The 23,224-nt window shown below is 42.5% G+C and overlaps 1 protein-coding gene across 3 annotated transcripts in view; it reads left to right on the plus strand.

Moving 5' to 3' along the window:
• The window catches only part of LOC115089681 (alpha-1-antitrypsin-like), a 93,713-nt gene extending 70,824 nt beyond the window's left edge, over nucleotides 1-22,889 (plus strand). For all 3 annotated transcript variants that reach the window (XM_029597877.1, XM_029597875.1, XM_029597876.1), the window contains one exon: nucleotides 22,618-22,889. In XM_029597877.1, coding sequence (XP_029453737.1) covers nucleotides 22,618-22,809 — 192 coding nt within the window. In that variant the 3' untranslated portion in view covers nucleotides 22,810-22,889. The remainder of the gene's footprint in view (nucleotides 1-22,617) is intronic.
• The last annotated feature ends 335 nt before the right edge of the window (nucleotides 22,890-23,224 follow it).

The raw sequence follows: 23,224 nt of genomic DNA on the forward strand, positions 1-23,224 counted from the left end.
GGCTTCCAACATGAGACACAGGACCAAGACGAGACTTGGCTTCGGGCAAGGGTGACCCTCCGGAGACTTGGGCTGCAGACGAGAAGACAGGCTCATGCCACGAGGTGACGAAACATGACATGGCACGCCAGGAGAGGTGAGTTCGAGGAACCAAGGGTTCAGGACATCAAAGTAGAAACATCATGGAACATCAGGAACCAGACGAAGGACATACAGAAAAGACCAGGAACACAGAACAACAACGAGGGATCCCACGAAGAACAGAAGAATGCCTGCAGAAGCGAAGACGAAAAGTCCTTGGAAGGAGTAACCCCAAGGAGACTAACTCCTTGCGAAGGCAACCAAGGTCTGGAAGCTGGGCCCTTATATAGGGCTGAAGATCAAGAAAAGCCCAGGGAGTAGTTCAGGTGGGGCCCGGGGCATATCCAGCCAGGGGCCCTTTAAATCACTGAGGGAGGTGCAGCCCGCACCCTAGAAGCAGGAACAGGAAGCAGTGCAGAACTATGGCCAGCGGCCATGCTGCAGGATGCCGACACAGGAGCGAAGAGGAAGCTGGGCCTCAGGGCAGGCCCCAACATTAGCGGTGTCTCTGCCGCTGAAGGGAGGAGTTCAGAGATGGCCTTGTAAGTACAGGAAGAGGGCCGTGTCAAAGCGGCTTCCAAGCCGTGGGAAATGCCCCGGCTTCTGCGGCCTCCGGGCCGCAAGGGAGATGACATCGGCGGCAACTCCGTGCCGTGAAGGAGGCCAAATTCCACGGCTCCCTTCCGCGAAGGAAAACGCCTGCATGTGGCTGGGCCTGGAGCAGAAGTGTAACAGCAGGGCTTAAGATTAATTTTTCAAAATTGGAGGCCCTGGCACTGGACCCAACGTTATCACAATCATGGGGGGGATCCTTTCCCTTTGTGTGGGCTCCTGGCAAGACACGGCAAAAAAATGCTCACATGTTGGATTGGGAGTGAGATCTTGGGACACAGTGGAGTATGGATAAATGGGAGGAGTACTTTCAAATGCTGGGATGGTATTCCATGTCCATGTCAATGATGGAAAATCGTTATAAGTTATTGTAGAGATGGCACTATCCTCCAGTGCGAGTGGCACGCTGGATGCCTGGTAGGTCCCCTCTCTGTTGGCGATAATGCTCACAAATGGGTACTTTTTGGCACATGTGGTGGCAGTGTCCCAGGATTCAACAGTTTTGGGTGCAGTGCCAAATTTTTGTAGGCTCGGTCTTGGGGGTCCAGATACCATTGCAGGCTGATTATTGGCTACTGGGGATTCCATATCCGGCCCTAGAGGACGAATCGACCCAAATCTTTACCTTTATTGTGACCGCCGCACGTTTATTGGTTGCAGCGCATTGGAAGGTGGTGCATCCACCGGGTTTAGCCCAACTGTACACTAAATTGAGACAGATAAGATATATGGAACAGCTCACAGCCCTTAGGCCTGACTCGCTCTCTAAGTTTTTAGAATCTGGTCTCTGCATAGATACCTTAACTGAGTCCAGCGGAGTTTTAGGGTGTAACGAAGTAGGCTAGGAAAGTGTGTCTGATGAGCACTGATACCCAATAGGGTTCCCCCAACCTTGTTTGGGTGTTTTTTGGAGATGTTATATATTGGTCTGGAATAACGTTGGGGGTACCAAGGAATGAGAACATTGTAATACCAATTATTGACTGATGCTATTTTAGGTGGGGATTGGGGGGGAGGAGGGTGGGACAAGACAGGACCTCAAATGCTGTGCCTGCCCGTCCAGCCCTTACATCACTACAAGGGCCTGATCTCAAATGCTGTGCCTGTCTGTCCACTGTCCAGCCCTTACGTCACTACAAGGGCCTGACCTCAAACGCTGTAACTGCCTGTCCAGCCCTTACATCACTACAAGGGCCTGACCTGAAACACTGTGCCTGCCCATCCAGCCCTTACGTGACTACAAGGGCCTGACCTCAAACGCTGTGACTGTCTGTTCAGCCCTTATATCACTACAAGGGCCTGACTTCAAACGCTGTGCCTGCCCGGCCAGCTCTTACGTCACTACAAGGGCCTGACCTCAAATGCTGTGCCTATCTGTCCACTGTCCAGCCCTTACGTCACTACAAGGGCCTGACCCCAAATGCTATGCCTGTCTGAGTTTAGTTCTAGTATTTCTAATTTCAGTTTCATGTATTTGTGCATCACTTCTTTCCAGAATATTCTTTTTCCTGTTTTGTAACATTTGGAATGTAAGAACATAAAAAGCTGACCTAAGATGTTTGGAGCTTGCATATTTCATATGCTGAATAGTTTTCATGACCTTCATAATATGGGCCATTTTCCCTAAATCTTTCTTAGGTGCCAACATTAATGTTTATAGTACTATAGAAAACTGGTGTTAGCTGCACTCTAGTGCATCCTCTGTGTTCCCATAGTTTACAGAAGCACTGTGTAGGGCAGTGGTTCTCAACCTTTTTTCTGTCGGGACACACCTGACAGATGGTTCTCACATGCATGACACCCTGACCCATGATCGTCTCAGGGCTAGATGTAAAAGTACAGTTTGCATCCACGGAAACCCCCCTGACCCACAATAATGGATGTAAAGCAGAATTACGACATTCCCCATACAATTCACCCTACAAAAAAGATATTCTGGTTCTGGTGTCATCTCAGTAACAGCAACTCAAACTCCTTCTACTTCCAGTCTCAATAGCCCTACTTATGAAAAGACAGCAGTTTACCACCAATGCATGTCCTCTTGAGAAAACACAACAAATAAGACTGATAAAACTTTTATATGCTAGTAAAATATCTCATCTCGGTAAGAGACACAGAACCAACCTAACATACTCCCAGGATCTGTAGTAATGCACATAAACTAATCCGCACACAGTTACACCTGTATTATGGAATACACTCAAACAGGAGGAACCCTATCTATGAAAAGGCAACACTACAAATATTAAATCAGACCCTAAAAACCAATACACCTCTTATTAGGAAAACAGAACTAGCAAGCAGCTATAGATCCCCACACAGAAATAATTGTAAAACTATACTAATAAGCAGAATAAATGTTTCAAAACAGCTATGAACAGAATAACATCCAACAATTAAAAACTCATAAAAACTATTATAAATTCTCCAAACACCAATAAAATATTTAAAAAAAAAGCAGACACATCACATAATATTAAATAATCAAAATGGCAGTCAATCAAGAAAAATAAACTTAAAAAGCCACCTTTACTTACCCCCTCCAGCAGCTCTCCTACTCCTCTTCCATGCAGGCCATAGCACACAGCAGAAGCAGCAGTAGAGCCTAAGCTCTATATTCATGGTCCTCTTCCTTAGGGCCCATGTCTCTCACACACACACCATACCAGTCATGCCCCCATGACCAGTTTCTGTCTCTCATACACCAATCATCTCCCAAACAGTCTTTGACACACACACACACCAGTCACCTTCCTGAACAGTTTCTCTCATGCCATATACATACACAGGCTTCCCACGCCCATGTTTTGCTTACATATACGGGCTTTTCACTCTCATAATCACTTTCTCTGTCTCACACACACTCACCAGTCTCTCACTCCCATGCTTGTTCTATCCACATGCACAGGCTTCTCATTCCCATAATCACTTTCTCTGTCTCACACACACTCACCAGTCTCTCACTCCCATGCTTGTTCTATCCACATGCACAGGCTTCTCATTCCCATAATCACTTTCTTTCTCTCTCTCTCTCACACACACACAAAAACACATACCAGTCACCTGATCTCTCTCATGCATACACACACACACACACACACAGAGGCTTCCCACTCCCATGTTCTCTTTCAGATATACAGGCTTCTCACTCCCATGCTGTGTCTCACACACACCCAGGTTTCTCACTCCCATGCTCACTCTCTTCACATGCACAGGCTTCTCATTCCCATAATCACTTTCTCTGTTACACACACACCAGTCTTTTCTCATTTCCATGCTCGCTCTCCAGGTTCACAGGCTTCTCATTCCATGAATCACATTCTTTCTCTCACATTCACACACACCAGTCTCTTTCTCTCACACACATTGTCACCTTACCAACCAGTCTCTCTTTCATGCATGCACACACATACACAGGCTTCCCACTCCCATGCTCTCTCACATAATCAGGCTTCTCACTCCCATGCTTTCTTTCACACACACACAAACCCACCCACAACACCAGGCTTCTTACGTCCATGCTTTCTCACATACCCAGATTTCTCACTTCCATGCTTTTTCTCTCTCTCTCACACACACACACACACACATCAGTCACCTCCCTGACTAATGTCTCACACTCTCACATACACATCAGTCATCTCCCTGAGCAGTCACTTTCATTGTCTCTCACATATACACACACATCAGCTCTCTGACCAGTTTCTCTCAATCACACACATGCTCTCAATGAAATACATTCTCTCACTTACACACAGGCTCTCAATCACACACACACACATTCTCTCACTTACACACAGGCTTGCTGGCTGCTTCTCTCTCTTTCTCTCACTCACTTCCTCTTCCCCCCCCCCCCCCCGTGCACAAATGGTAGCTGCAGCAGCCTCCTCCTTCAGCCCCCGCAGGCCAAAAAAGAAGAATCCCATCAGCCGCAGGAGGCTCATGCTGCTGTCTACTTTCCGGCTGCTTCAATTGCTCGGGGGCCGATGCTGCTGCTGCTGCCGCTGCTACTTTTCCACATGGAAAGGCCGGCTATTTCTCCTTCCCACGCACCACGTATCACTTCCTGTTCCGGGTCATGGCAGGGGGGGGGGGGGCGCGGGAAGAAAAAAAGGCCAGCCACAGGTGCCAGAGCTTCTTCTAGCGCCACTGCCATTCCTGCTGGGCTTGAATGTACTGCTAGCCCAGCGGCAATGGCAGCAGGGAAGGAAGAGCAGCGGGAGAGACCGGGAGCACGCAACACACCAGCCGGTGCTTGGCGACACACTGGTGTGTCGCGACACACCGGTTGAGAAGTGCTGGTGTAGGGTACAATGTCAACGTAGGTTGATATTGTAGATTTGGACTTGAGTAGCAGTTTTTTTATTTCTGAGAGCTCTTCAAGTTCCTTTGTCATCAGCTGAAGTGCATAAGTACAGTTAATAGCTTCTGGGTATTCACAAATAATCTCCAGCTCAGTTCGTGCTTCACAAATGGCAGTCTCTATTGCTCTAAAAGCATCCTCTTTTGAATTATCTTTCACAAAGATGCCATTTCTTCTGGTAGTGAACCAGTTCAGGAAGAAGTGACAGATCAAACCACAACATACCTGCACAAAGGAAAGGGAACTCTCCCCGGGTGTAGCCTATCTCTTAGTACCTGCTGACCCACGTTGAACCAGAACCGCTGTTCACAAAGAAACCACCTCCATGTCGACTCGCTACACTTTAAAGGCTCGTGCTCCACTCTAGTGGCCAACCTATTCTAGCGAGCCCTTTCCTGCGCAAAGGAAAGGAACTCTCCCCGGTGCCAGCCTGTCTTTATCCTGTCAAAACCACAGGGACCTGACTACCTCCGCTCTGCCAGCTTATCTTGCCCCTATCAACTTTCTATCACTCTGCCTTGCTGCCATACACCAGATGACTCACTCTACTCCTTGTGGTGGTCTTGCCACTATCATGGTTTCAGTGTGTTGGTGCTAGTCTTTCTGCTTGCTCTGTTCCCTCTTCATTGTGCTGTAGGATGTTGATGCCACTTGTCTTGCCACTTTGCCTGTCGTACTGCCTTCGAGGGGTCATGCAACTGTTATCGGTGCTCTCTTTTGAAGCTGTGGTGTGTTTTTTACACTCTTGCTGCTGCTTTGCACCTCTGTTAAAGCACTCTTGCCACTCCTGGTACCCCTTTGCCCCTTTAATGTGCCTTAGGCTATTCATGCCACTTTGGTGCCACTTTGCCACAGTCTAAGTACCTTGGAGCACTTTTCTCGTTCTGATGATTGCTCCCCAGACGTTTCATCAGAACTGATAAGAAAACCCCAATTCTGCAGCAAAAAAATAGGCTGCAAATACTTCCCCCATTGACTTTAATGGCAATGGGGGAAGTATTTGCAAGAGTATTTGCAAGAGTGTAAAAAACACACCACAGCTTCAAAAGAGAGCACCGATAACAGTTGCACAGAACATATAGAAAGACATGGTTTAATGGAAAAAAGTCAGCATGGCTTTACCCAGGGCAAGTCTTGCCTCACAAATCTGCTTCACTTTTTTGAAAGAGTTAATAAACATGTGGATAAAGGTGAACTGATAGATATAGTATACTTGGATTTTCAGAAGGCGTTTGACAAAGTACCTCATGAGAGGCTTCTAGGAAAAGTAAAAAGTCATGGGATAGGTGGCAATGTCCTTTCGTGGATTGCAAACTGGCTAAAAGACAGGAAACAGAGTAGGATTAAATGGACAATTTTCTCAGTGGAAGGGAGTGGACAGTGGAGTGCCTCAGGGATCTGTATTGGGACCCTTACTTTTCAATATATTTATAAATGATCTGGAAAGAAATACGACGAATGAGATAATCAAATTTGCAGATGACACAAAATTGTTCAGAGTAGTTAAATCACAAGCAGATTGTGATAAATTGCAGGAAGACCTTGTGAGACTGGAAAATTGGGCATCCAAATGGCAGATGAAATTTAATGTGGATAAGTGCAAGGTGATGCATATAGGGAAAAATAACCCATGCTATAATTACACAATGTTGGGTTCCATATTAGGTGCTACAACCCAAGAAAGAGATCTAGGTGTCATAGTGAATAACACATTGAAATCGTCGGTTCAGTGTGCTGCGGCAGTCAAAAAAGCAAATAGAATGTTGGGAATTATTAGAAAGGGAATGGTGAATAAAACGGAAAATGTCATAATGCCTCTGTATCGCTCCATGGTGAGACCGCACCTTGAATACTGTGTACAATTCTGGTCGCCGCATCTCAAAAAAGATATAATTGTGATGGAGAAGGTACAGAGAAGGGCTACCAAAATGATAAGGGGAATGGAACAACTTCCCTATGAGGAAAGACTAAAGAGGTTAGGACTTTTCAGCTTGGAGAAGAGACGACTGAGGGGGGATATGATAGAGGTGTTTAAAATCATGCCACTATGTTATCTGAAAGGGCGAGCATGTCGAGGAGACTGGAATCAATAGACAACTTTATGAGGCATCTAAATATAAGGTTATTAAATTTTCCGATTGTTATGGGTGAGATTCCCTTATTAACCTTCAGGAAAATGTAAATAATACTCTATGCTTAGGGCCAGGGACACAAGAACACTTAGACTCAGTAAAAGGTATAAAGTAATTTTATTAGGCATTATAAGTGTTCTTGGGAAATGCTGGATACTGGGTGCTCTTATTCTTACAAATTGAACAGCATCTCGTTGGATACAGGAAGTGACCCTTCTTTTATAGTTAAACATAAATATTGTCGAAGCTTCTAGACTTACGTGACTGCCCAAAGACTCATTTACAGAGTCACATCATGCTGTTGACATGACAACCTATCCCTGAACTGCCCTGACCAGTCTTCCCAGATGTAGCCCATTTGCCCTCACTCTCCAGATAATCCTTTTGTTCTGTTAATTATCTTGTCCAGTGAGATAGTGCCTGAAGCTCCCGCATTGGTTTCTTCTGTGTGACCCAATGAATAGGCTCACCTTTTTTTGGTGCCAGCTTGTCTACCTGCTCAGAGACATTCTGCAAGTCATGCTCAGAAAGTCACTCAGAGTTCATTCAGCCCAGGCAGGCCAAAGGAATAGCAGAGGCGTCTGGGTATTTTCCTTCATGTTGGTTGTCTGTTTAGGCATACTTCTCATTTCCCTCTTGTGCCACTGTCAAATGGCAAAGTGGCACACTCAAGTACCAGAGGTGAAGACAGAACAGTGAAAAGTGACTATGGCAAATGGGCTAAATGTGTAAGCTAACAACTAACCTTGTGTGTGTGTTGTTATCCATCTAGATCCCCCCTTTAAAGTAAATGAGACTCATAGGCAGACATGCACTCATGAATTGACAAATAATAACAGCATAACTAATTTTCACTAGGTAGCCATTAGCTCTATAATTGAGCTATACGGATACCTGCGTTATAAAAAGGACCTACTTCATAATAGCAAGACCACATATGTTATCTTTCAGAGTCAAGTAATTACATAATAGTGGTATAACATGTAAAGATAAGAAGAACAAAGAGAGACCAGTATGAAAGTATTATGTTTCTAATATAATACTAGGTATACTAGACAAGTCTTTTCAAGGAGTACTGTTATTGTAAACAACTACCCAGGATAATATTCATTAAAATGGCAAGCAGGGATATAATCAATGCACGTTATCAGAAAAGTGAAGGAAGCCAATAAAATAGAAGAAAACCAAGAATCAGCAGAAGGACTCATACTGTGTTGTGCATACATAATGTGGGACAAGTTATAAAAGTGTTAAAAAAAAAGACATATTCTGCTCATAGGCTGCAGTGATTGAAAATCCAAATCATCGAAAGCAGAGGCATATGCATAGTAGGCAAAGGCATAGCAAAAGTCCAAAACATCATGCTAGTTCTGTAGGGTATTGATGGTGCTATGCATTATTATGACAACAACCTGTAGCAGTGAAAGCAATCGCTGTATGGACAGTCCTAATTCAACTGTGGCAGTCACCTGTCCAAGAGATGATACAGCTGTGGATGGGAAGGCTTCTAAACCAGTTTTGGTCAAGGGGTAGAAGTTGTTAAGGTAGATGAGGGCTAGTAATACTGCTTCGTCTTCAGGTACTTCTAGGAAAGCGGGGCTAATACCCCTCTTAGATGATGGTAAGTCTAAGTGTAATTGGGGATAATCATAGAAACAAGTGAAAGCTGACTCTGTGAGAAAGTCTATAGCATGCTATGCAGTCTAAAACAAAATAATGTACTTTGCAGGATTGATAAACCATCAGTGTAAGTCTTTGCACAGAGAAAGGAAGAAATGTAATAAAAATAAAAAACAGAAATAAGGAAAATTATATCTTCCCCTCTGGAATCCTAAATGGAAACAAACTAGCTTATAAATAGAGACAGAAGAGCATGTCAAGAAATCACATAATAGAAATGTTTGGACTGGAAATTTCTACAAATGTAAAAATTGCATAACCTCAAATTATATCATTAATTTAGGAAACCGAAATCATGGCACTTGCAAAGAGGCATAATAACTAGATACATATAACAATCAATTATCGCATGGCATTTCAAGGTGCATTGATACATGTGATCAAAAGAACTACATCAGAATAACCAAACATAAAACAAAAAAAGAAATCAGGGTAAAAAGGAAATAAAGATCAGCAAAGCGATTACCATAAGTACAGACCACAGAACAAAAGAATAAGAATAGCTTATAGCAAATAAATCAGTATGTATTTTAACATATGCTGGTGTGGAGGAGAAATATATATATATATCCCTCTTGAACCATGAATTATCATATTTGAATCACACTGAGACACATCACCCTCTATGTGATGAAGGCAGCTTCCATAGATAAAGATAAAGAAAAACCTAGTACATATTCATTTAGCTGATTCAGCACAGAAATACATATAAGTATTAGAAATTCTAAGACTGGAAAATTCTACCAAACTTGGAACATACCAACTAATAAAAATAGCATCACTTCAGATGATATCATTAACTTGAATATCCAAGTATTGGTAAAGAATGAAAGAACCTAGATTCTGCTTAAAGTCACTTCCACAGAACAAAGAGAAAAGCAAAGATCAGGTATAAATTGTAAGTATTTCAGTCCATAAAGTATGTAATAACTTCTGTGGCCAAGGATAATTTCTGCAGTCAGTGCTGATGGCAGAGCAGAATCTCTTAGCTCCTTACTATGTGGGATACATATGGAACGAATTAAAACCTAAATGAAAGCAGAAGAAATCAAATTGATCAAATTAATCAATAAGGAAATTCCATATTTCATGGACTCCCAGTATCTAATTTGCATAATATTTCCACAGTGTGTCAATGCAGCATGCACTGGTCCAAACCATAAACATAAATACTCAGACATTACATTAAAACATATATTTCACAAAACTGACCACATAATGCATGCATTCATTCATTCTTCATTCCCAGTATCACACATTTAACACATAACAGACAATTGACAAACTTTTGAGCTCAAAAATAAAAATAAAAAGTACTTTAAAAACAATGTAAAAGAATTGGATCGATCCACAAAAGAAAACAAAAAATCAGGATTAAAATTAAAATAGATCTATTAAAAAATGAAGAGGAATCAAACTGGAAAAAACTGGAAAAAACTGTGACCGTCATCTCCCATGGAACAGAAACAGAGGTGCTTTGTGCCTTGATACCCTGGAAAGAAATCTAGCATATGACAGTTAATATAATGATTAGAATTAAATTTAAAAATGACATTACAGGTTCCTTAAAAGTCAACATTCTGTTATACCTTAATTCAGCAAAAAGCAGTCATAAAGCTACTTTCCTTTCTATAATGTTCCACCTCTAGGAGGCACTGTCCCCTGTGATAAGAGCTACTTCCATTTACAAATCTAAAACCCTTTTTTTTTCTGTGCTATAAATGCCTAACTCACTTAAAGAATGGACTTTGTTATACCAGAGAGCAATTAATTCCCTACTGTGCCCAACCCTAGGCACTCATTCATATGCATTAGCCAAAACCTGCAATTATATATGAGGGATCTCCCTGTTTTATTGTGTTGTTGTTAAGCACACCACATCCCTCTTCCAAAAGTTAGCATTTAGTGAGATATAAGCAAAACTGAGAAATATCTATCATCATTAGAATATAACATAAGGTCTTTAATTAACAAAAACTTCAGCCGGGATGGTAGGCATATGAGGTCTTTTCTCCCTTTTTTGTTTCCCTTTTTCTTACGTCAGTTTAATTAAATAACTTATATCCTTAGTCCATCTTCTATCACAAACTCACTCTAACCTCTAACATACCCAACCAAACACTTTACAATATCAAACAAAAACCTAAAAACTAGGGGTGTGCATTCGGATTGACCGCATTAGTAAAACGCAACTCATATTTTTTTTTTACTTAAAAAATTGATTCGACATAAACGATCGGATTTCCCACATATCGAACATAGATATGTTCGATATGTGGGAAATTGCGATTGTTGAGCCAAAATAAAAATATAAACCCCCTCACCCTCCTTAATCCCCCCCCCCCCCCCCGACTTACCACAACTCCCTGGTGATGGAGCGAGGAGTGAGGACGCCATTTCTGCAATCCTTGGCGAGAAGCATGTGACGTCGGCGGCACGTCGAGTGACGCCGGCGTCACGTGATTCCCGGCTCGTTCGCGCCGGACGGCTCGTTCGGCCCAAAAAGAACTTTTGGCCAGCTTGGGGGGGCCTCCTGACTTGCCGGGAATCACGTGACGTCGCGTCTGAGTGACGCGGCGCCACGTGATTCCCGGCTCGTTCGCGCCGGACGGCTCGTTCGGCCCAAAAAGAACTTTTGGCCAGCTTGGGGGGGTCAGGAGGCCCCCCCAAGCTGGCCAAAAGTTCTTTTTGGGCCGAACGAGCCGTCCGGCGCGAACGAGCCGGGAATCACGTGACGCCGTGTCACTCGACGTGCCACCGACGTCACATGCTTCTCGCCAAGGATTGCAGAAATGACGTCCTCACTCCTCGCTCGATCACCAGGGAGTTGTGGTAAGTCTGGGGGGGGGGGATTAAGGAGGGTGAGGGGGTTTAATTTTTTTTTTGCACATATGTACATATACCCAACTCATTGGATTTTTTTTATGTCCATATTGGCCGCAAGTGGGACCCCCTTTCGGACATAAAAAATATGAACATAAAATTTTGCTCTGCACATCCCTACTAAAAACTCTTACATCAGCAGAACTATGCAATTCATTTTAAAAGTGACTGGCTCGCAGGTTTTTTTTTCTTTCTCCTCAAATACATTCCTAAGGGGGGGGGGGGTCACCTCCTCTCCCGCCAAACAACTGTTACACTTCAATGAATAAGTTAGTTAAGTGATAAAGCACTTTACATACCCTTATCCAGCATAAAAATAAAACTCAATCCCCTCTTTAACATCACGTCACCCCTCAGCCCTAATATTCACATCCCCATACTTTCAACAACGCAAATTTCTTTAAAGCTGACCACTAATTTACTCCATGGGACTTCTAAAACGAGAAAAAGACAATACATCCCTTTCCAATGATAAATCAAATCTAATTATGAATGGCTTTAAATAAATACAGTTTCATGTTTTCTTACCAGATGAAAGTCTAGAATTTCTCAGAAATGAAACACAGCTCACATTGTTCTAAAAGCTCTTCACAATAAACTCTCATTAATAACACAGTTCTGAAAACTTAGATGAAACTATGAGCATCTCTACATTAATGGTGGGAAATAGAACCAAAGAGCTAAGAGAAACAGATAAGTATGAGAAAAAATATGTGTGAAGCTAGCTGGGCAGACTGGATGGGCCGTTTGGTCTTCTTCTGCTGTCATTTCTATGTTTCTATATTTACTGTAAATATAAGATTCCTTGTACCAGGCAAGGGTGAAATCACTCAGCCCTGTGCCATCCTAAGAGAACCAAAAGATTCCTTTGTCTGTTTAATAATAACCTAACAGCAAGCATGCTTTAACTCCAAAGCAAACTTAAGTATGAACTTATAAAAACTTACCCTATTTAACTTCAAACTTTTCATAATTTCCTCTTCCTCCTTTGGAAGCTACTGTGCTGCAGTCTGTAAAAATCACCACTGCTCTCAAAGGTGCCTCAGCTTCAAACAGAAAAATCACCTCATTTACTCTGCAGCTCCCCGTCCTCTCAAAAGTGTAACTTGAAACTGCTGCAGAGCCAAGCTTCTAAGCCATGCGGTCTGAGGACAAAAGACCGACTATTGCTAGCTAACCCTCTGTAAACTGCAAGTTTACTAACCACTAAATGAACCTGAAACACTTTAGCAAAAATTTATTCTGATCCTCCTCCTTCCTCATTCTTTTTTTTTTTTTTTTAAATAGAGTTGTGCATGATGTACATGTGCACACCAACAATCAAATAATGGAAAATATATATACATAAAAAATAAAAAATTGATACAAATGTTTTGAAGATTAATTTACATACGTACAAAAAATGGATCCATCCTACGCCAACCACCAGGGAAGCGCGAAAATCTCGTGAAGCCTCTTCTCTGAGCTCAAATATCTTCCGGGTAAATTCCTCCAGACCACTTAAGCCTGGGAACACTTCCTTCGGACTTAAAGCCAATTACATGTCCGAGAATGTAGTGTATAATTGGATTCTGTCCACCAGAATCCAAACACTTCACCAAAGAATAATAATAGCAATAGCTATTAATGTCCCTATCGTGCTGTCGCTAAATATGTAAATAATACTCTATGCTTAGGGCCAGGGACACAAGAACACTTAGATTCAGTAAAAGGTATAAAGTAATTTTATTAGGCATTATAAGTGTTCTTGGGAGATGCTGGATACTGGGTGCCCTTATTCTTACAAACTGAACAGCATCTCGTTGGATACAGGAAGTGATCCTTCTTTTATAGTTAAACATAAATATTGTCGAAGCTTCTAGACTTACGTGACTGCCCAAAGACTCATTTACAGAGTCACATCATGCTGTTGACATGACACCCTTTCCCTGAACTGCCCTGACCAGTCTTCCCAGATGTAGCCCATTTGCCCTCACTCTCCAGATAATCCTTTTGTTCTGTTAATTATCTTGTCCAGTGAGGTAGTGCCTGAAGCTCCCGCGTTGGTTTCTTCTGTGTGACCCAATGAATAGGCTCACCTTTTTTTGGTGCCAACTTGTCTACCTGCTCAGAGACATTCTGCAAGTCATGCTCAGAAAGTCACTCAGAGTTCATTCAGCCCAGGCAGGCCAAAGGAATAGCAGAGGCGTCTGGGTATTTTCCTTCATGTTGTTTGTCTGTTTAGGCATACTTCTCAAAATACGTAATGGAGAAGTTAAAGATTCCATTAGATGAGATTCCCATTGTTAAATTATTTTTTCTACCTAAAAGAAACAACTCTGTCTCTGGGACTTTAAATGTTCAAAGGTTGGATTTCCAAAATCTAACCGATTATTTAGAAAACTCATCTGTTGAAATTGTGGACAAGGCTGTACTCTTTGTTACCTTTTATGATGAAGCTAGTGTTTTAAAGATAATGAAAAATTATTTCAAAAATATGAACGAATTATATTGCGGTGGACTTGTATGTGTTTATCCAGATTTAGCTAAAGCTATGCAGCAGCGTAGAAAGGCTTTTTTATTAATGAGATCTGAAACCCAAGCATTAGGAGCCAGTTTTATACTGCGTTATCCTTGTAAGTGCTTAATTAAGCTGGTCAGAAATACCATGAAGGGAGTATGTGTTTTTTAAGGGTAAGGCAAATGGATGCTAAAGAATGATTAAATTAATTTCCTTCTATACTCCTTAGTATTGTTTCCATCTCCCCAATGTTTCCTATGTAACAAGAGAAGTTTCCAGAATTGTTAATTATAATCCCTCTATGTTAAGAGGGAAAAGATGTTATTAATGATGATTATTAAAGTATTATTTCTCTGTATTTCAATGCAAAAGTTTATTTTGTATATTATTTAAAAGATGAATAAATAAAAAATTTAAAAAAAAATCATGAGAGGTCTAGAATGGGTAGATGTGAATCGGTTATTTACTCTTTCGGATAGTAGAAAGACTAGGGGGCACTCCATGAAGTTAGCATGGGGCACATTTAAAACTAATCGGAGAAAGTTCTTTTTTACTCAACGCACAATTAAACTCTGGAATTTGTTACAAGAGGATGTGGTTAGTGCAGTTAGTATAGCTGTGTTTAAAAAAGGATTGGATAAGTTCTTGGAGGAGAAGTCCATTACCTGCTATTGAGTTCACTTAGAGAATAGCCACTGACATTAGCAATGGTAACATGGACTAGACTTAGTTTTTGGGTACTTGCCAGGTTCTTATGGCCTGGATTGGCCACTGTTGGAAACAGGATGCTGGGCTTGATGGACCCTTGGTCTTAACCAGTATGGCATTTTCTTATGTTCTTATGTTCTTAAACGAATTGGTTTTCCCCTCTATGAAACTAATGCAATGAATTTGGGTCTGGGCGAAATGAAAAACGAAAACAAAACACATTTTTTCCTTCTGCACATCCCTAACAATTAGTAGCCTGGCGATCTCTCCCACTTTCTCTGTTTGGCAGATGTGCATTGGTAAAAATGATAATTCTCCCCAAAATTCTACATGTGTTACACATGCTCCCATGTTGGTTAACTGTTAATGATTTAAAGCATCTGCGATCCTGCATTGCTAAATTTCTGTGGCAGGGCAAGGCCATCCGTATTAAATACAAAACTCTCAAACATTCCCGACAGGTGGGGGGCTGCGGGATGCCAGATTTTCGGCTTTATAATGTCTCCTGCCAGCTGACATTTGTGGGAGAGTGACTGACAGATATTTACCGCTATTGTGAGAAGGGGATTGGTGAGCAGAATGACGGCACCTTGGTCGCCGCTTTGTTTGTTGCATCTCAGACCCTCACAGCTACGTACCCTGGACTTCCCCAGGCAATTGCTGAACCCATATATCCGTGCCTGGAGGTGGATGAGGAAGCTCCAAGGTCTGGTGGCCATCACCTCATTACTGATGCTGCTGTTGGGCAATTTGGACTTTCTGCCTGGCCAGGACTGCAGTGGCATCTTCCAGCACTGGGCCAGTCATGGGGTAGTGTTCACATTTCATTTATATGACTCGGAGTCCCATAATATTTTGGACTTACAATTGTTGTCTAAGAATTATCATTTGCCACCCCGTCATTTCTTTGCATACCTGCAGGCGCGCCATTATCTGCAGTCCCTCTCGTGGACAATGGAGGAGGTAATCGCAGAAACTGCCTACGAAAATAAAGCCTTTGACGTGGCCTGTCTCACCAACACTATTGCAGGATGGAAAACCTTAGGTGAGGCCTGCAAGACATGTGACTTCTTGCAACCACTGGTGCACCGGTGGTCAACTCTCCTAACCCGGGATATAACGGTGGACTACATGTTGAACTGCTTCAAAAGTCTGCATGCCAACAACCCGGACGTGGGACTCTATGAACTGCAGTTCCGGATTCTCCATTTGACCTATTACGATGACGTCTGCCGTTTCAAGATGGGCCTCATCGACTGTCTGCTTTACATCAAGTGTGGTCTTGAGGAGGGATCTTTGCTACACCATCTCCTACAATGCCAGATGCTTACGTAGTTTTGGGATGTTGTGCTGGATACTGTCACCTGCTGTACTGGTATTGCCACACAGGCCTCAGGCAGTATTCTGATAAGCCATCCTTTTAGCTCACTACCACCAGGTAACCATTCTAAGGCAAAATTTGGGCATGTGGCCACTCTGCTGGCCTGTCGTACGATCCTGTCGGTGTGGGTGAAACTGGCCACGTCACCCTCCGTGGCGGCCTGGTATCAGAAGATGGCAATGTTTCTGCAGTTGGAATGCATGGACTGCACTTCAGGAAGCCGCAAATGAGATAAGCAGTACAAGGGGTACTGGAAAGCATGTTCTGCATTGCTACCCAAGGATTTTCAAACTGGGCTGTTAGACATTATACTATGGGATTGAATTCCCTGGTCTAGGCGAGGTGGAAGGAGGGGGTTACTATCGTTTGCTTGGGGCTGCCTGTTGGCCACAAGTGTGGGGGGGGGGGGGGTGTCAAATGGGTTGAATGTGGAGGTTGCATTTGTATGAATGGGATCTTACTAGGGGCAGTGTCTAGTACTTGGGACACTAGGCAGGGAGGGTGGGAGTTAATAATGTTAATGTTAATAATCGCCAAGGATAAATCTCTGTTTATGTATCTTTAACTCTCCAGTTGTTTTAGTTTATGTATCTTTAACTCTCCAGTTGTTTTAGTTTAAATTCTGTCCTGTCTTCCATCTCCCATGTTTTACGCTCCCTGTTTAATGTAACTTTACTTTCTACCTAGATGTTAATTGGTTTCCCCTCAGTTACATTGTAAACCGGTACGATAAGACCTGGTCTTGAGCATCGGTATAGTAAAAGAAATTAAATAAATAAATAAATAATAAAAAAGAGGAAAAGCGGGAATTGCATTGTACGAGTTGCAGAGGATCGGTATGTACTTTTGTTACTGTTTGACATAATAAACTTGGTTGGGACATGCCCTTGTTGGAACTGATGTACTATACCATTTATGTTTAGTGTATGGATGCATTTATTGCTGATAATAAAAACTATTTTGAAAAAAAAAAAAGGAGGTATGTACAGGATGGTGCCTCCCCTTCTCACTAACCTATACTGCACTAACTGAAGACAGTAATCACTTAGGGCTTAATGGTAATGTAACCGGAGGGTCCATTACACTCAGAACCCATCTGAGGATGTGTGATGCTACAAAAATCAGCAACTAACAGATTAACCACTGTAAGAGAGCAACTCCTTTCCTCCTGATGACATAGCTGAACTGAGTGTTTGTGCGTGTGCTTTTTAATTAAACAAGAAGACCAGGGAACTAGGTAAGTTCTTTTCTAGTGTCTCCTGCAGGAGAATTGAGAGGAAAACATCATCTTGTGAGTATTGCTTTGGGAAATTTTAGAACTTAAAAAGTTTGGGGTAGAAGTGAAATAGTGGGGTATATTCATTAGTGTGTGTATATACCTATTGTTGTGACCAGGCATGTGGACCCTTGGGCCGGCCTTGCGGAGAAGAGTTGGAAGAGAAGTTGGACTCCCCTGAAGAGAAGACCGGGTTAGCGGCTGGCTGACCGAGTACTGTGTAGAAGCTTCACCCTGGAAGTCCGTGGTACACCCGGGAGGAGCCCATGAGCACCCGAACCGCTGGGACTTAGGCAACGGTAGTGAAGAGGGAGTCTTCACCCTGGAAGTCCAAGATCCCACCAGGAGGAGCCCATGAGGACCTGGACCGCTGGGCCTTTGGCGACGGTGATGCGAAGCGATGAGAAGACGATCCAGAAGTCAAGGCAGGGGGCAGACAGGAGAACTGGAAGAGGAGCTGAGGTCAAGAGCCAGAGAATCAAGCCAGAGAATTTGAAACAGATACCGTGGACTACATCAGGATCAACAGGGCAGGAGTCACAGGAGCAGGAGTCACAGGAGCTGGAATCACAGGAGCTGGAGTCGCAGGATGGCAACTAGACACTCTGAAGAGGAACTTCATTGCTAAGCGATTCTAAGTAGGCAGACGCCAGCTTAAGTACCTTGCCGGCGTCTGACGTCATCCAGGGGGCTGTCCTCTGCCTGCGGGTGATGAACCGGTAACAAGTCCTTTCTCGCGTGCGCGCGTGTGTGCCCCTGGAGGGGTGGAGCTAAAGTCAATCCTGGTGCTACCTTAGAGGAAGATGGTCTCCTATTTGGAGAGCATCATCCTGGTGTAGTAGGAAAAGATCCTGTAGCAAGGACTTGCTCTCCAGGTGATACATTGCACTCTCGCACTGAGGATGAATTTCCCAGGGCTACTGCCCAGGAGGAAAGGGTTAGATCAGCCATCATAGTTGGTGGTTTGATTATTAGTAATGTAGATAGCTGGATGGTTGGTTGGTGAATGTGAGAATCGCTGCCTAGTTCAAAGGTGGTGGACCTCACCTATTACTTAGATAGCATTTTAGACAGTGCTGGGGAGGAGCCAGCTGTTATGGAGCATGTAGGCACCAATCCCATAGGAAGGTGTGGTACGGAGGTTCTGGAAGCCAAAATTAGGCTTTTAGGTGGAAAGCTGAAATCCAGAAATTCTAGGGTAGCATTCTCTGAAATGCTCCTTGTTCCACGCACAGGTCCCCAGAGACAGGAAGAGCTCCAGAGTCTCAATGCATGGATGAGATGATGGTGCAAAGAAGAGGGATTCAATTTTGTAAGGAACTGGCAAACCTTTTGGGGAAGGGGGAGTCTTTTCCCAAAGGACTTAATCCACTTTAACCAGGATAGAATCAGGCTGCTGGCACTAACCTTTAAAAAGGAGATAGCAGAACTTTTAAACTAGAACAAGGGGGAAAGCTGACAGTCACTCAACAACACATGGTTCAGAGAGAGGTATCTTCGAAGGATACTAATAAAACAAGAGAGTTAAGGCATCCCAACAGAGAGATTCCAATAAAGGCAAAAAAGGTCCATGTGCCTATTAGTACAGAACCATCTGAGTTAAAAGATTCCAAATTATCCCTGTCAACTGATAAGCAAGTTGTTAATATTAACAAAAATGTCTGTAAGCCAATGCCAGAAGTAAGATGAGAGAGTTAGAGTGTATAGCATTGAATGAAGAGGTAGACATAATTGGCATCTCAGAGACTACCAGGAAAGAGGATAGCCAATGGGACAGTGCGATGCTAGAGTATAAAGTACACCACAATAATAGGATGGATCAACTTGGGGGTGGGGTGGTGCTTTATGTTTGCAATGACATCGAATTCAACAGAATAAAGATCCTGTAAGAGACTAAATTCATGGTAGAATTGTTATTTATTTATTTATTTATTTATTTATTTATTTTATATACCGACATTCGATCGAAATATCACATCGGTTTACAGGAAACTGAGAGATAGGGCGGGGTCCGCCCTATTTTACATTATAACATGGTAGATTATAACTATATTACATTAAAACATGGTAACAGTATAACATGGTAGATTATAACTATATTACATTATAACATGGTAACAGTATAACATGGAAGATTATGACTATATTACATTATAACATGGTACCATTATAACATGGTAACAATGTTCGCAATGACATGGTAAGCATTCAGTTATGACTTAAGTGGCAGGAGGGATTAAAAAATTGAGGAGAGGAAGGCGGTATAAGTAATTTAACATAAATAGTATATAATAATTGCTGGGAGGTGGGCAGTGGGGTGTAGGGTCAGGGGGGGGGAGATCAGGGGTGTGTGGGTGGGTCAGGGGAGGGTCAGGAGGGGGGTGAGATGAATTCTGGAAGGGTAAGGTGCGTGTAGGTGGGTTAAGAGTTATGGGTAGGAGGAGTAGCCTAGTGGTTAGAACAGCAGGCTACAAACTAGGGAGACCAGTGTTCAAATTCCACTGCTGCTCCTTGTGACCATGGGCAAGTCACATTACCCTGCATTGCCCCAGCTACAAACTTAGGGCCTCATTTTCCAATATCGCAGTGGTAATGCATGAGGGGGCGTGTCCCATGCAAATAAGGCATTTTTCGTGCAGCGGGGAAACATCGCATCACGTGATGTTTTCGCCATTTGCGGAAATGGATTCGCAAATCGCGAAAACATCGTGCACCGCGATAAAACAACCAATGAATCTTTGCAGTATACAAAAGTGTCCAAACAGCCTATTTCCACTCTTAGGTGCTGCAAGCAACATGTTATATGAAACTAAGCAATTGGTGAGTGAGAGAGAGAGAGAGAGAGAGAGAGAGAGAGAGAGAGAGAGAGAGAGAGAGAGAGAGAGAGAGAGACTGAGACTGAGACTGAGACTGACTGACTTGCTATAGTGCCTATGCCCTAGACAGGTATTTGTATCCCTATGGGAGGGCCACCTAGTAACTCGAGGTGGGGATTAGGTATGAGCGTAGGGGGTTGGGGGCCACGATACCTGTTTCCCGTTTTACATATACTCCGCCCCCTGAATATTAAATTACGAATTTGCATTTGCAAATCGCGTTAACGGTTGTTAGCGCGATTTGCGAATTTATCTCCCACGATAACACCTTGGAAAATGACCCCCTTAGATTGTGAGCTCTCTGGGAAATAACTATGTTACCTGAATATAATCTGCTTTGAAGTGCTGAAAAGCGGAATATAAAAATTAAATAAATGTATAAATAAAATAGAAATAAAAATTATGGGTAGAAATCACATGTGTGTTGGGGAAGAATATTTCAATAGGAGTATACTACCATCCACCTGGCCAAAATGATAAGATGACGAAGAAATGTTAAGAGAAAAAAGGGAAGCTAAGCAATTTGGCAATGCAGTAATAATGGGAGCTTTCAATTATCCCAATAACGACTGGGTAAATGTATCATCAGGACATGCTAGAGAGGTAAAGTTCCTGGATGGAATAAATGACTGTTTCATGGAGTAATTGGTTCAGGAATTAATGAGAGTGGGAGCTATTTTAAATCTAATTATTAGCAGAATGCAAGATTTGGTGAAAGAGGTAAAAATGGTGAGGCCACTTGGCAATAGTGATCATAATATGAACCAGTTTGAATTAATGACTGTAAGGGGGTCAATAAGTAAATCTACAGCTCTAGCACTAAACTTTCAAAAGGGAAACTTTGATAAAATAAGGAAGACAGAAAAAAATCTGAAAGGCACAGCTACAAAGGTTAAGTGTGTACAACAGGCAGGGACGTTGTTTAAAAATACCATCTTAGAAGCACAGTCCAGGTGGGAGGAAGGCCAAACTTCTGCCGGCTTGGTTAAAAGGTGACGTGAAAGAGGCTATTTTATAAAAAAAAAAAATTCCTTCAAAAATTGGAAGGATCCATCAGAAGAAAATAGGGAAAAACATAAACATTGGCAAGTTAAATGTAAAACACTAATAAGACAGGCTAAGAGAGAATTTGAAAAGAAGATGGCTGTAGGGGCAAAAACTCATAAAAAATTTTTTTTAAATATTTCCAAAGCAAGAAGTCTGTGAGGAAGTCAGTTGGACTGTTAGATGATCAAGTGATTAAAGGGAATCTTGGGTAAGGTAAGGCCATTGCAGAAAGACTAAATTAATTCTTTACTTCGGTGTTTAATAATGAAGATGTTGGGGAGATACCTGTTCTGCAAACAGTGTGCAAAGTTGATGATTCAGATAAACAGAACCAAATCATGGTGAACCTAGAAGATATAGTAGGCGAGATTAATCAACTGAAGAATAGCAAACTGCTTGGACCAGATGGTATACATCCCAGGGTTCTGAAAGAACTAAAAAATGAAATTCCAGACCTATTACTATTAATTTGTAACCTATCATTAAAATCATCCATTGTACCTGGAGACTAGAAGGTGGTCAATATAACCCCGATATCTAAAAAAGGCTCCAGGGGTAATCTGGGAAACTATAAACCAGTGATCCTGACTTCATTGCCGGGAAATATCATGGAAACTATTTTAAAGAACAAAATCACAGAACATATAGATAGACATGGTTTAATGAGACACAGCCAGAATGTACCCAAGAGAAGTCTTGCCTCACAAATCTGCTACATTTTTTGAAGGAGTTAATAAACATGGCGATAAAGGTGGACCAGTGGATGTGGTGTATTTGGATTTAAAAAATGCATTTGACAAAGTGCCCCATGACAGGCTTCTAAGAAAACTAAGATATCGAGCTAGGAAGCAATGAACGTAAGATAATGAACCAATGGTTTTGGTTTGAAGGAATGTTGCTGGTTGACCATGATCAGTCATTAATGATAAACAGCAAATGAGCATTGTCTGTGTATTAGTAACATTTACCACCATACTCAAGCCATGATCCGTTACCTCCAGTCATAACAGAAGATGAGTCTTATGGCTCATAGGTCTGTAACAAGTGCTTTATAAAGCTTTCTATCCTTTTCTTCCAGGCTACTCATAAGGCAGTGGTGAGTGTTGACGAGAGAGGCACAGAGGCTGCAGCAGTTACTGCCATTGAAATGATACGAATGTCTGTTCCTTTCACTATAAAGATGAATCGTCCTTTCCTGCTTCTGATAGCCAGTGATGAAACTAAAAGCATACTCTTCATGGGAAAAGTTGCGGACCCTACTGCAAAATAGTTTCTATCCTGCTCTACCTGTCGAATGCAATTGTACTTTTACAATAAACAATACTGCAACAAGTGTAACCTGGAATTTCAGTTTGTTGTGAAGCTTTCCATTCTTCCTTTATGTTAAATAAATTTTCTTAGGGGAAGTTTTCAGAACAATGGGGCAGATTTTTTAACCTGCGTGCGGGGTACATTTGTGCGTGCTACCCAGCGCGAAGAAATATACACCCGATTTTATAAAATGCCCGTGCTGCCGCACGCATGTTATAAAATCCGGGGTCGGAGGGTGCAAGGGGATGCAACACTTGTGCACCTTGCGCACACCGATCCCTAGGGGAGCCCCGATGGCTTTCCTCGTTCCCTCCAAGGCCACTCCGAAATTGGAGCGGCCTCGGAGGGAACTTTTCTTCCACTCCCCCCCACCT

The sequence above is a fragment of the Rhinatrema bivittatum genome, chromosome 4 (genome assembly GCF_901001135.1).
Source record: "Rhinatrema bivittatum chromosome 4, aRhiBiv1.1, whole genome shotgun sequence".
Classification (NCBI taxonomy): domain Eukaryota; kingdom Metazoa; phylum Chordata; class Amphibia; order Gymnophiona; family Rhinatrematidae; genus Rhinatrema; species Rhinatrema bivittatum.